At 44.4% G+C, this 13,827-nt stretch overlaps 1 protein-coding gene across 2 annotated transcripts in view; it reads left to right on the top strand.

Annotated features, from left to right (window-relative positions):
* The first annotated feature begins 1,344 nt into the window (after nt 1-1,344).
* OSTM1 (osteopetrosis associated transmembrane protein 1) overlaps nt 1,345-13,827 on the top strand; it is a 44,720-nt gene continuing 32,237 nt past the window's right edge. For both annotated transcript variants that reach the window (XM_011975940.1, XM_011975939.1), the window contains exons 1-2: nt 1,345-1,851; nt 12,136-12,250. In XM_011975940.1, coding sequence (XP_011831330.1) covers nt 1,450-1,851; nt 12,136-12,250 — 517 coding nt within the window. In that variant the 5' untranslated portion in view covers nt 1,345-1,449. The remainder of the gene's footprint in view (nt 1,852-12,135; nt 12,251-13,827) is intronic.

The raw sequence follows: 13,827 nt of genomic DNA, 5'->3' as shown, positions 1-13,827 counted from the left end.
CCTAAGATAAGTAGAATTTAGTGCAGCAGCTCTGCAATTTACACGGCAAAAATTACAACCCTAAAAAGCAGGATGACACAAAGCCCGAAAGTAATTTTCTACCAACCTGGTTGGTCAGTTACTTGTCAGAAAACTGTTTTCCAGATTATGAGCTTAAATTCTTTTTACAGACTGGCAACGGTATCAGGACGCTTTTTCGAGTGTCCCCTGCTTTTGCCTCGGGCATGTCAGAAACTGGATAGGAGTTTGAAGTTGAGCAGTTTGTCCAGGATTTCCTGGGTTTTAGCACTGAACGCGCTGCGTCCCTAGCACTCCTTCAGTTCCAAGCAAACCTGCTTCTTGGCCACTGTCGGACCAGACTTGCGTCAAGTACAGTCGCCACTACACAGATGTGGCTACTTAAATTTAAGTCAAACACTTATTTATTTTTGAGATGGGGGTCTCACTCTGTTGCGAAGGCTGGAGTACAGTGGTGCGATCTCGGCTCACTGCAGCCTCGACCTCCTGGCTCAAGCCATCCTCCCCGCTCAACCTAGGACTACAGGCTTGCGCCACCACGCCCAACGGCTGATTTTTGTATTTTTAGTAGAGATGGGGTTTCGCCTCCAACTCCTGGCTTCAAGCGCTCTCCTGCCTCGGCCTCCCAAAGTGCTGGGATTACAGGCGTGAGCCACCCCGCCCAGCCCTAAATTAAATAAAATTTAAAATTCAGTTCCTCAGCCGGCTCAACATCATAAATGTGTCCAGTGGCTGCCTTAATAACGCAGATGTAGAATATTTCCCTCATCCCAGAGAGTTCGATCTGACAACGCTGAGGCAGACAGTTGAGAGTTTTTTAAAAAACAAAAACAAAAAGCTCGGAAACCGCTAGGCTCCACCACCTATAATAACCAACGGGCATTATTACTTTCTCCAAATGGGATGAGGAAAAAACTACGCTAAGGAACACCACGCAGAAAATCTGCCGAGGCACCGGCCAGCGGGCTTTCTCTGTGAACGCAGCCGACGGTCATTTCCACAGCGGAGGCCGTCGTCCGTCCAGCGAGGTAAGAAACTTGTAGGACGCCCGGAACTCCCAGAGCGGTGGGCGTTCAAGGGTCAGGACTCCTGAGATGCAACTGTCCAAAGCGGTGGGCGCTCGTAGTCACCCGCTGGCCCTGGGCTCGGGAGCCTCCAGCGAACCACTCCCGCGCGCACCGCATCTGACGCCGGCCGGGGAGCGCGCGGCCGCAGGGTGGGCGCGTCCCGCACGCGCGCAGGCCCGCGTCCCGGAGACAGCCGGCAGCCAATGGGGCGGGGCGTCGCGCGCAGGGGGCGGGGCCGTGACGCGCCCTCCTCGTGACCCGGCTCTCGGCCTGCGCTCGCGGAAACCGGAAGCGGCGGCTGTCAGCGGTGCCGGTTGGGGGCGGAGAGGTGGTGGTGGGCGCCCTGGGGTGTGTGAGCCCCGTGATGGAGCCGGGCCCGACAGCCGCGCGGCGGAGGTGTTCGTTGCCGCCGTGGCTGCCGCTGGGGCTGCTGCTGTGGTCGGGGCTGGCCCTGGGCGCGCTCCCCTTCGGCAGCAGTCCGCACCGGGTCTTCCACGACCTCCTGTCGGAGCAGCAGTTGTTGGAGGTGGAGGACTTGTCCCTGTCCCTGCTGCAGGGTGGAAGGCTGGGGCCTCTGTCGCTGCCCCCGGACCTGCCGGATCTGGATCCCGAGTGCCGGGAGCTCCTGCTGGACTTTGCCAACAGCAGCGCAGAGCTGACAGGGTGTCTGGTGCGCAGCGCCCGGCCCGTGCGCCTCTGTCAGACCTGCTACCCCCTCTTCCAACTGGTCGTCAGCAAGATGGACAACATCAGCCGAGCCGTGGGGGTGGGTACAGGACCACGTCCGGGACTGTGGCGCGGGAGAATTGGGACAGGAGGAGGATGTAATGATGGTCAACGCTGGGGGCCTCAGTTTCCCCAACAGTAAGAAAAAGGGGTTGGACTGGGTCTGTGGAGTTGGGACATCAGAAAAAGGGGGTGGCATTATGGGGCTTGGGGTTTGGGTTTTTGCTTCCATGAATGCTGTTGGACAGCTTTGGTTCATATAGGTGTGATTGGTTTTCTTGGGGGTCCTGATTCCTCAACCCTCTTCCTCTTCCTCCGCCCACTCCACCATAGCTTCTCGTCATCTTCTCCTGGAGTTCCCGGGAAGGATCCTTTTCTGAAACAGGTGGGATGGAGACACTGGTAGTGGTTGGGAATTTGAGCTTTGTAGCCGGAAATGTTCCATGTCCACCACCTTCTAACTATGTAACCTTGGAGTAATTGTCTTCTCAGAACCTTAGTTTCCTCCTCTATAAAGTGGAAAGAACAGCTGCCTAATGCGGCTGTTGGAAGAATTAAAAGAGATATTGCCTGTGACTTCATCTTTGTGATATAGACAGTCTGGAGCTAGCGGCCAGGAGTCCAGTTCCATTCTGCTTATTAGCGGTATACTCTGGGCAAGTTACTTACATTCTCTGTCCTTGTTTACTAATCTGTAAAATGGGGATAGGCTGGGCGCGGTGGCTCACGCCTGTAATCCCAGCACTTTGGGAGGCCGAGGCGGGTGGATCACGAGGTCAGGAGATCAAGACCATCCTGGCTAACAGAGTGAAACCCCGTCTGTACTAAAAAATACAAAAAATCAGCCGAGGGTAGTGACGGGCGCCTGTAGTCCCAGCTACTCGGGAGGCTGAGGCAGGAGAATGGTGTGAACCCAGAAGGCGAAGCTTGCAGTGAGCCGAGGTCGCGCCACTGCACTGCAGCCTGGGCGACAGTGCGAGACTCCGTCTCAAACAACATAAACAACAACAACAACAAATTAGAAAACTGACACATAGTAATACCGCTAAGTAAATGGGAGGTAAAATTTTAAGAAATTGTAAGACTGCACTTCATTCTTGGTACCTTGAGGGTGTTTCTAGTTGTGTGGTACCTGCTGTGAGGGCCTTAATTTAAAAAAGAAAAACAGACACAATTCCTGCTCTTAAGTACTTTATAAAGTTTAGACTAGGAAAATATTAGAGTGTCAGGGTTGTTGGGAGTCACGAGGTGTGGGCCGGATATGTTTGGTAAAGGAAAAACATGAGGAATAACACTGGGATTGGAGAATGAGAAAGTTCCTCTTGTATTAAGGGGACAGCAAGTAGTCTCATGAAAATGTGGTTGGAATTATTTCATAAATTTAAACTTGTCTAAACTTGTTTATAGTTGCACTAAATATAAATTTGTATCTAGTTGTATCCTGCTTTAAGTCAGCCTGTTATTATTTAAAATAAATCTGTCATGGCTGTGTGTGGTGGCTCATGCCTGTAATCCCAGCACTTTCGGAGGCTGAGGAGGGGCATCGCCTGAGGTCAGGAGTTCGAGACTAACCTGACCAACATGGTGAAACCCCTGTCTCTACTAAAAATACAAAAATTATCCGGGTGTGGTGGCATGTGCCTGTAGTCCCAGCTGCTCTGGAAGCTGAGGTAGAAAGATCACTTGAGCCTGGGAGGCCAAGGTTGCAGTGGGCCGAGATTGCGCCCCTGCACTCTAGCCTGGGCAACAGAGTGAGACTCCATCTCAAAATAAATAAATAAATACGTAAAAATAAAAATCTGTCATTTTACATAAATGGGGAATTTATTGCGTTAAATAAATTCTGTAGTCAACCCTTTTGTAAAGAGCATGTGTTTTTGTTTGTTTTTTCTTTTTTTTTTTGAGACAAGTTCTCGCTCTGTTGCCCAGGCTAGAGTGCGGTGGTGTCATCTCAGCTCACTGCAGTCTCTGCCTTCTGGGTTCAAGTGATTCTCCTGCCTCAGCTTCCTGAGTAGCTGGAACTACAGGTGTGCACCACCACACCTGGCTAATTTTTTTATTTTTAGTTGAGACAGGTTTCACCATGTTGGCCAGGCTGGTCTCGAACTCCTGGCCTCAAATAATCCACCCACCTCGGCCTCCCAAAGATTTGGGATTACAGGTGTGAGCCATCACACCTGGCCAAGGACGTATTTTCAAGGTAAATAAATTCATGTTTACATGCAGTATTTTCGAGGCACACTTGCATTGGGTATAGCAAGGAATATATATCTTACTATCACTTTAAAACATAGTACCTAAGACATGTCCCTATCAACTGCAGCAGGATATGATATAGCATCATATTCAGTGTTGAGCGGTTAAGATGAGTTGTTTTAGGGTTCCATTTACTCTAAAGAACAAGTGCTATTGTGGGCAGAATGGCCAGGGATCATGATGCAAAGTGTGGGTCTTTGGAGGCAGCAAAGCTTTTCTCATATGTGTAGGTACTGTGGAATTAAAAAGAGGCTAAAAGTAGCACCTCAAACTCTAGTGTGCAGTATTATAGGCATCACCCAATCTGCATATGAATTTCTATATGAATTCCCCACTACCCAGAGGAGGCTTCCCAGTGGGGGAGTTGTAGAAACCCCCTTCCTCTCCCTCAGATTCTACCAGCAACCTGGGTACCCAGCTCAACTCACCCTGATGTGAAAGGAAGTAGATAAATAGGTGAAAAGAGGCAGGGAAACTTTTTTTGTATTTTCTCTCCAACTCATCCTAAGCCTTGGTCTCGGCTCCCCTTGTTTCCCCAGTAGAGCTGTATATGATTCTTTAGCTCAAAAACATGACTTCTACAGTTCTGAGCTACTTTATAGATTTAAAAGGCTATATGGACTGGTTTGGGAGTTGAACCATCATGTATAATAATGAATTTATGAGGCCAGGCATAGTGGCTCATGCCTGTAATCCCAGTGCTTTGGGAGTTTGAGGCAGGCAAATCACCTGAGGCCAGGAGTTCGAGACCAGCCTGGGCAACATGGTGAAATTGTCTCCACTAAAAATACAAAAAAAAAAAAAAAAATTAGCCGGGCATGGTGGTGCGCAGCTACTCAGGAGGCTGAGGCAGGAGAATTGCTTGAACCTGGGAGGAGGAGGTTACAGTGAGCCAAGATAGTGCCACCACTCTCCAGCCTAGGGGACAGAGTGAGACTCCGTTGCAAAAAAACAAAACAAAAACCTATGGAAAAATGTGTCATGAGTGAACTTGAAGGAATTAGTTGTCTTTTGGGGAGGTTTATTTATCCAGTGTAATTTTTTTTTTCTTTTTTGAGACGGAGTCGCACTCTGTTGCCTAGGCTGGAGTGCAGTGGTGAGATCTCTGCTCACTGCAAGCTCTACCTCCCAGGTTCGTGCCGTTCTCCTGCCTCAGCCTCCTGAGTAGCTGGGACTACAGGTGCCCACTATCACACCCGGCTGATTTTTTATATTTTTAGTAGAGACGAGGTTTCACCGTGTTAGCTAGGATGGTCTCGATCTCCTGACCTTGTGATCTGCCCGCCTCGGCCTCCCAAAGTGCTGGGATTACAGGTGTCCTCGGCCTCCCAAAGTGATGGGATTACAGGTGTGAGCCACCGCACCCAGCCTGTTTTTTTTGAGATGGAGTTTCCCTCTTGTTACCCAGGCTGGAGTGCAATGGCATGATCTCGGCTCACTGCAACCTTCGCCTCCTGCGTTCAATCCATTCTCCTGCCTCAGCCTCTCAGTAGCTGGGATTACAGGCGCCTGCCACCATGCCTGGCTAATTTTTGTATTTTTAGTAGAGACAGGATTTCACTATGTTGGCCAGGCTGGTCTCGAACTCCTGACCTCAGGCGATCCACCCATCTCGGTCTCCCAAAGTGCTGGGATTATAGGCATGAGCCATCACGCCTGGCCTATCCAGTGTGATGTATTTTGTTTGACTCAGACTCAGTCTTTCATTTAAATTAGTTTTTAGCAAGCACCTACTATTCTTGAATATTGGGCTGGTAAAAGGATAAGAAGGAAAAGAAGGGTAAGATTCAGGCCTCAAACTATCAGTATAGTTAGGGGAAATAAAGTACCTTATATGGGGAAATAGGAAAATATCGGTGAGTGTTATAAATTGTACCATAGCAATTTAGAGCAAAAGAGTGAAAGGAATGCCAAGTTAAAGGAGGGAACAGAGCCAAGTGCAGTGGCTTATGCCTGTAATCCCAGCACTTTGGGAAGCCGAGGCAGGTGGATCGCTTGAGGCCAGGAGTTTAAGACCAGCCTGGTCAACATGGCAAAACCCCGTCTCTACTAAAAATGTAAAAAATTAACCAGGAGTAGTGGTGTGTGCCTGTAATCCCAGCTACTCAGGAGGCTGAGGTGGGAGAATCACTTGAACGTGGGAGGCTGAGGTTTCAGTGAACCAAGTTTGCACCACTGCACTCCAGCCTGGGTGACAGAGTGAGACTCCGTCTCAAAAAAAGAAAAAAAAAAAACAATGAGGAAACAGAGCAAGGCTGATTGATCAGAGGAAACCTACAAGCTGAATCTCAAGGCATTCTTTCTACCCTTCTTTAGTGTGAATGGACATGGATTGATTGAGAGAGGAGAGGAGTATAACAAGGAGAAAAAAAGAATCAAAGCCAGAAACTAGTAAGCTATTTATGTGGTACAGCAATATAATTAGTTTAACTATAATAAATTTCCATGATAAGAATCCTAGGTTCTTGTCACTTCCTTTTAGAATTTCTGGGACAGGGATCGCATATAGTTTTATTATCTCAAGGTAAAAAATACAGTGATTTCTGAAACGTGAATGATAGAACTGAGGGGTTCTCTCTTCCTTAGAGTCATACTTGCTCCTTTTAGTTTAAACTGATAGGGATATAGTTTCATTGTGATTCAGCATTATCAGAATGGTCCTGAGGATGCTTTTGCCCCCTCAGATTCTGAATTGGTAGGCTCTGTCCTATTCTACTTGGTTTGTTTAAAATTTAGATAGTGTTTAAAATTTAGATTTATAGATCCATCCATCTACCTATCTATCTCTATCTATCTATGTATCTGTATATCTTTGTGAAGTGCTAGTCATTTGGGTTATGTATTTGGTGAGTATTCAATATACTTTTACTGTAAATTATTAACAAATTCTTAGGACTATAGGGAGAAAACCAGAACATAGTATAATAATCTATGCCTTTCATTAGAGATCAGAAAATGTAATATTTCTTCTGCATTCATTCAAAAAAATATTATTGAGTACCTATTATGTACAGGTTGTGGTAGCTACTAGGGATATAGCGTGAATGAGCAGAGCTTGTAGTCTGAAAACAGACATTAAGCATCTCCTTATACAAATAATTATTTAATTCATGTATGGTAAGTGTTGCTGATTAAAAAACCCAGATGCTACCAATGCATATGACAAGAGTGCTGATCTTGAGTATGACTGGGGGATAGGTAGAATGGTCAGTGATTAAAGCAGACATCTACAATTTGAGAGAACATGGGGCGTGGGAGGGAAGGTGTACATGTAAAGAAATAGCAGGCATGAAGACTGAGATGGGAAGGAGTTTGTGGTGTATTTGAGGTCTAGAACACAGTGCAGTGAGCAAGAAGGAGACCCATGGTCTGAGCCTGAAGAAGTAGACAGGTGGCAGGTCATGTGGGCCTTGTAGAATATGTTAAGGATTTTAGACTTTGATTTTAAAGCAGTATGATGTTATTGAAAGGTTTAATTCTGTGGAATGACATAATCAGATTTGTACTTTGCTATGTGACAGAAAATGGAGGGAGTTGGGGCTGGGGAGGGTAGGGGAAGAAGATATGTGGGAAGATTATAATTAGACTATTGCAGTGGTATGAGAGACAATAGTGGCTAGATTATGTGGGGGCCATCATGATGGGGAGAAATGGGTAGATTTCAGAGATACTTAGGAGGCAGAAATTAGAGGCTTGGAGGTTAATTGAAAGTGGGGAGTAAGGAAAGGTAGTGATGATTTCCAGGGTTTTAATAAGAGCAGCTTAGTGAATAGGGTTGTCATTTACTGAGCTGGCAGGAGGAGTCTGTTTAGTGGGGGAAGATCATTAACTCAGTTTTGAACTTGTTGATTTTGAGGTGTTTATGAGCTTTCTAAGTGGAGATATTGCCTATGTGGTTGAATATAGACATCTAGAGGACTGGACTGGAGATAACGCCTTTGGAAGTGTCGGCATAAAAATGGCATTTGAAATTATGACTTGGGTGAACATACCTGAAGAATTAGTAGGAACACTAAGAATTTAAGATTAAGTAAAGGGTAAACTCTCAAAGGTGACTGAGAAGGAGGAATTGGAGAGATAAAGAAGAATGAGGAGAACATGATGTCCTGTAAATCAAGGAAAAGGGAAGGGGTGGTTATTTTTGTCAAATCCTGCTGAGAGAATTGGAGGTCCATCTGTCAACACTGGCAGTATTAGTGACACTAACAAGAGTGAATTTGATGGAGTCCTTGGGCATGAAAGTGAGATCAGATTGGGTTGAACGAACAGGGATTGGAAGATGAGGACTGGAAGATGAGGACGTGGTAAGAGTGAACCTAGACAACTGCTGAAGAGTTTGACCTTGATGGGGAGACAAGAAAGAGAGGTCACTAAAGAGCAATGTGGGACTCAGAGACTTTCTTTCATTTCTGTCTCTCTCTGTCTTTTTTTTAGACAGAGGCTTGCTCTGTCGGCTAAGCTGGAATGCATGGCACAATTTCGGCTCACTGCAGCCTCCACCTCCCGGGTTCAATCGGTTCTCCAGCCTCAGCCTCCTGAGTAGCTGGGACTACAGGTGTCCACCACCACACCTGGCTAATTTTTTATTTTTAGTAGAGGTGGGGTTTCACCATGTTGGCCAGACTGGTCTCAAACTCCTGACCTCATGTGATCTACCTGCCTCAGCCTTCCAAGGTGCTGGGATTATAGGCGTGAGCCACCATGCCAGGCCAACTTTCTGTCATTTCTTTCCATTCCCCTGTCCCTCCATTCCTTTGTCCTGCCTTCTCTTCTTTCTTGCCCAAGATGGGAGAGAGCTGGGCATGTTTAAATGTTGATAGTAAGGGTCCTTTAGAGAAGGTGAAGATTCTGTAGGAGGGAGTGGGAAGCAGACAAGGTCAGTTTCCAGAAAAGGCAGGGTAGATGGGATCTAGGGTATCCTCAGAGAGATGGGCCTTGAAAGGGACAGGTGCCTTCCCCACCATAATAGGAGGGTAGAAAGAGAGGTTACATGTAGAGGTAGGCAGGTTAGAGTTTCAGCTCGAAGGCTTCTGTTATCCAGGAGGCTAGATCTTCTCTTGAGAGTAAAGAGTGGGAGAGGGATCAGAGTTTCTGGGAGAGTGGAAAAGTTGTAAAAAGGAGAGAATGAGCAGATAGAAAAGTGAGGGATATGGTTTAGGATTATGGATTTACTGTGGAATTAATCTGTGTTGTTAATTTTTTGCCAGCAACTCCTGACTTCCTGGGTGCAGGCATGATCAAAAGAAATGGCTGGCTTCATGATAGTTAGGGTTCTGCTAAGTGGTTATGATAGATTTGAGTATTAAGAGGTCTAAGTATAAACAAGGACCATTGCTTTTTTGGTCACTTGGCGAGGTGTTGTGAATACCAAGATGTGGCAGTTTCCATTTTAAAGGGACGTCTGTCCAGAAGAGAAACCTAAACGTAATAGGTGGGTATCATGCTTTAAGAAGCCATGCATCAGGGTAATGACGCATGGGTCCCACATTGCTCTTTAGTGACCTCTCTTTCTTATCTCCCCATCAAGGCCAAACTCTTCAGCAGTTGTCTAGGTTCACTCTTCCCACATCCTCATCTTCCGTTCTCTGTTCAACCCACTCTGACCTCACTTTCACACCCAAAGACACCATCAAATTCATTCTTGTTAGTGTCACCAATACTGTCAGTGTTGACAGATGTACCTCCAATTCTTTCAGCAGGATTTGACACAACCACCACTTCCCTTTTCCTTGATTTACAGGACATCGTGCTCTCCTTATTTTTCTTTCTCTCTCCAATTCTTCCTTCTCAGTCACCTTTGATAGTTTACCCTCTACCCAGCTAACAGTACCTATTTCATAGAGTTGTTATGAGGATTAAGTAAGGAAGTGCAGTTGGGACATTTAGAACTGAGAAGTACTAAATAAGTACCTCATCATCGTTTGGATTATTAGTCATTTCCTTTCTGTCCTCACTGCCGTCGTCATCCTTTCATTATACCTGAGCTACAGAAGTAGTGTAATGCAAGTCTCCCTGCCTCCTCACCTTACATATCACGGCCTAAACATATATTCCTGAAACTGCTTTTCATGACACCCTCCTCAAAAATCTTCAAGAATTTCTCACTAACTCTCATGACCCTCAAGGCTTCTCATAACCTTGTTCTAACTTAGCCCTTTAATAGCCCTACTTTCGTAGACTACCGAATACTCCCCGAATACCACATAATCATTATCACTTTCATGCCATGATCATTTAATTCTTCTATTTTCGAATCCTTTTCTCTTCCTCAATATAGGGCTTAGTTCATGTCCTGCTTCCTTCATGAACTCTTTCCTAACTTCTCAAAACTACATTGATATCTTCCTCAACTGAACTATTCCACACACTGAACATCCATACAGGCTTTACTATATTGCTTTTTAAAATGGCCAGTCACCTACTTATGAAGATTCAACTTAAGCAACTAATTACACTTATCCAACTAAACCTACTTAGAGCACTTCATGTTGGCAGCATGGTAGCTAGGTGAAATAGCATATATCATTCACTGTGTACCAGACAATGTGCTGAGTGATTAATGTATGCTATTTCATTTAATACATACAGTAACTGTAGGACCCTTGATTTTGAAACCGAACCTTAGAGAGGTAGGTCAGCTGCCCAAGGTCACTAGCTAGTGACCCAGGCTTGTATTAATACACTATTATTACTTCTACTTAAGAAGAGATAATAGGCCAGGCATGGTGGCTCATGCCTGTAATCCCAGCACTTTGGGAGGCCAAGGCTTGTGGATCACCTGAGGTCAGGAGTTCAAGACCGGTCAGACCAACATGGTGAAACCCCGTCTCTACTAAAAATAAAAATTATCCAGGTGTGGTGGCACGTTGTCTGTAGTCCCAGCTGCTCGGGCGGCTAAGGCAGGAGGATCACTTGAACCCAGGAGGCAGATGGTACAGTGAGCTGAGATTGCACCACTGAACTCCAGCCGGGGTGATAGAGTGAGACTCCATCTCAAAAAAAAAAAGTGATAATAGAAAATTTTCTTCTATGACTGGTATTGCTCAGAAGGTAATTCTAAAAAGGAGTCTTTTAAAATGTTTTGTTCATGGCCAGGTGCAGTGGCTCTAAAAATACAAAAATTAGCTGGGTGTGGTGGCATGCGCCTGTAGTCCCAGATTCTCACTGAGGCACAAGAATCGCTTGAACCTGGGAGGCAACGGCTGCAGTGAGCTGAGATCTTGCCACTGCACTCCAGTCTGGGTAACAGAGTGAGATTCTGTTTCAAATAACAATAATAATAATAGTAATAATAATAATAATAAATAAAATGTTTTGTTCAATTCACTATTTTAAAAGCAAGCACTCATTCAAATGGACCTTTTAATGGTATGACAAAACTAAACTACAAAGAAGATAACCTTCCCAAAATGAACATCAGCAAATATTTTAAAGCAGAGATTCTTCCTTTTCTCCTTTTTTCCATTTCTTCTCCCACATGGCTGATCATTTGCTTCCCAGGAGTTACCACTCTCGTTTATTATTCGTCACACTGTATAACTCCTTGTCTGTGTACCTGCGAGAGGTTCTCAAAGCCCCAGAATCGATGGCATTCTTTTATACTTTTTATATCATCAAAACTTCAGGATTTTTATAGTGCCTAGTAAATAGTAGGAGTTAAATAACTGTGAAAGAATTAAGGGTCAGTAGGACTTAGTTCCTTGCTTGGGGCACAAGGGAAAGAAAATAGATAAGGATCAAATAATTTGGGAACTTGGATTTATTATTTGCATAGCATGAGTTTCTTTCATTATTAAAATGATCTGCAAAAGCGTATTTTTCCGTCTGAGTACAAGCTATTTAGGTACAAAGATTTTCTTCCTTTGCAGGTGAACCTAGTACCAATAAATGTTAGCTGCTAATTACTTTATTATCATTGTTATTATTAATGTTAACATTATCTGATCATATCAAACAAAATGTTACAAAGCTTGTAATAAATGTTATTTTTTGTAAGGTTTTTGCCTCAAGTTGTTTGCAAAGTCTAAAAATACTCAGATTGTATTTTTCTCTCTTGTTTTTGTTATAGAATACTTCAGAGAGTCAGAGTTGTGCCAGAAGTCTCTTAATGGCAGATAGAATGCAAATAGTTGTGATTCTCTCAGAGTTTTTTAATACCACATGGCAGGAGGCAAATTGTGCAAGTAAGTAATTCTTTCATTTTCTTGTTGCAGTTACAGTTCAGTAGTAAAAATGTCAGATTTTATTTTAGTGAATTTTGGGATCTTTGAAGCTGGATAATACTTTTTATTGCTAAGTTTAAATGAACTGTCATGGACACCATAGTTTATTAATGGCAACTGAGCAAATGGTGAAAGGCAGAAAAGTGTAGCAGTTACTACGTGCTTTGGATTTAGACAGACTTGAGTTTGATTCTAAGCTCTACCACTTACCAGCCCTAACCTACTAGCTGTCAGATATGGGAGAAAAACTTTGCCGCTTGGAAGTTCAGTTTCTTCATCTGTAAATTGGTGGTAATGATAGAACCTATCTTATATAGTCACCTTGAGAATTAAATGAAGTAAATTGTGTAAAGCACTTAGCTCAATGCCTGATACATATTTAATGTTCAAGAAATGTTAACTGTTTAGTATAATAATAATTATGATGTTTACAGTAATCTGTCAAGTGGTGTGTGGCAGGGGATGGGGTGGGATGATAACATCTGTTCTACCTTCTTTGCAGGTTTGTGTGTAATTGTGTAATACAGTAAGATCTATTTTTAGATAGTCTTTGGAAAAATTAAAATCACTATTCCAATTCAGATGGTGTTTTGAATACCAGCTATGTGCCAGGCAGTTCTTATTTTTCAAGTCTTTCAATTTAGTGAGTGAGAAAGATATATTTACAAATACAACCTAGGACAGACACATAAATGCTTTAATAAAGTTATAGAGTCCTTGGAGGAAGAAGAATACAAATTTTACTGGGGAGAATATGAAGTGACTTCCTGGAGGAACTACCTTTTGAACCTAGGCCTGTACTATTGGACATTATTTCAATAAGTAGAGATGACGCCAGTGAGGTGGCTCACGCCTGTAATCCCAGCACTTTGGGAAGCCAAGGCAGAATTGCTTGAGCCCAGGAGTTTGAGACCAGCCTGGGGAACATAGTGAGATCCCCGTCTCTACCAAAAAAAAATTTTTTTTAATTAGGTGGGCATGGTGGCGTGTGTCTGTAGTCCTAGCTACTTGGGAGGCCAAGGCAGGAGGATGCCTTGAGCCCAGGAGTTCAAGGGTGCAGTGAGCTATGATTGTGCCACTGCATTCCAGCCTGGGCAACACAGCAAGACCCTGTCTTTAAAAAAAAAAAGTAGAAATGAGAGAAGGACATGGCAGGAGTGGCATGGGCAGAGGCACAGAGGTATAAAAGGGCAACAGATGTTCCAGGAAGCATAGTGGGAGGTAAAGTTGGCAAGGGAAAGTAGGACCTTGACTGATAGAGTAGTTTACTGTTTGGGCCAACATTTTTTATACTGCTTAGAATATCACTATATTATTAAGAAGGAGTTATAGACCAGGCATGGTGGCTCATACCTGTAATCCCAGCAGTTTGGGAGGCCAAGGTGGGAGAATTGTTTGAGCCTAGGAGTTCAAGACCAACTTGGGCAACATGGCAAAACCTTCTCTAAACAAAAAATAAAAAATTAGCTGGATTTGGTGGCGTGTGCCTGTAGTCCCAGCAACTTGGGAGGCTGAGGTGGGAGGATTACTTGAGCCTA

Source organism: Mandrillus leucophaeus, unplaced genomic scaffold, assembly GCF_000951045.1.
Source record: "Mandrillus leucophaeus isolate KB7577 unplaced genomic scaffold, Mleu.le_1.0 Scaffold160, whole genome shotgun sequence".
NCBI lineage: Eukaryota > Metazoa > Chordata > Mammalia > Primates > Cercopithecidae > Mandrillus > Mandrillus leucophaeus.
Note: the sequence above shows the minus strand (reverse complement) of the source record. Positions and strands in the feature narration are given on the sequence as shown.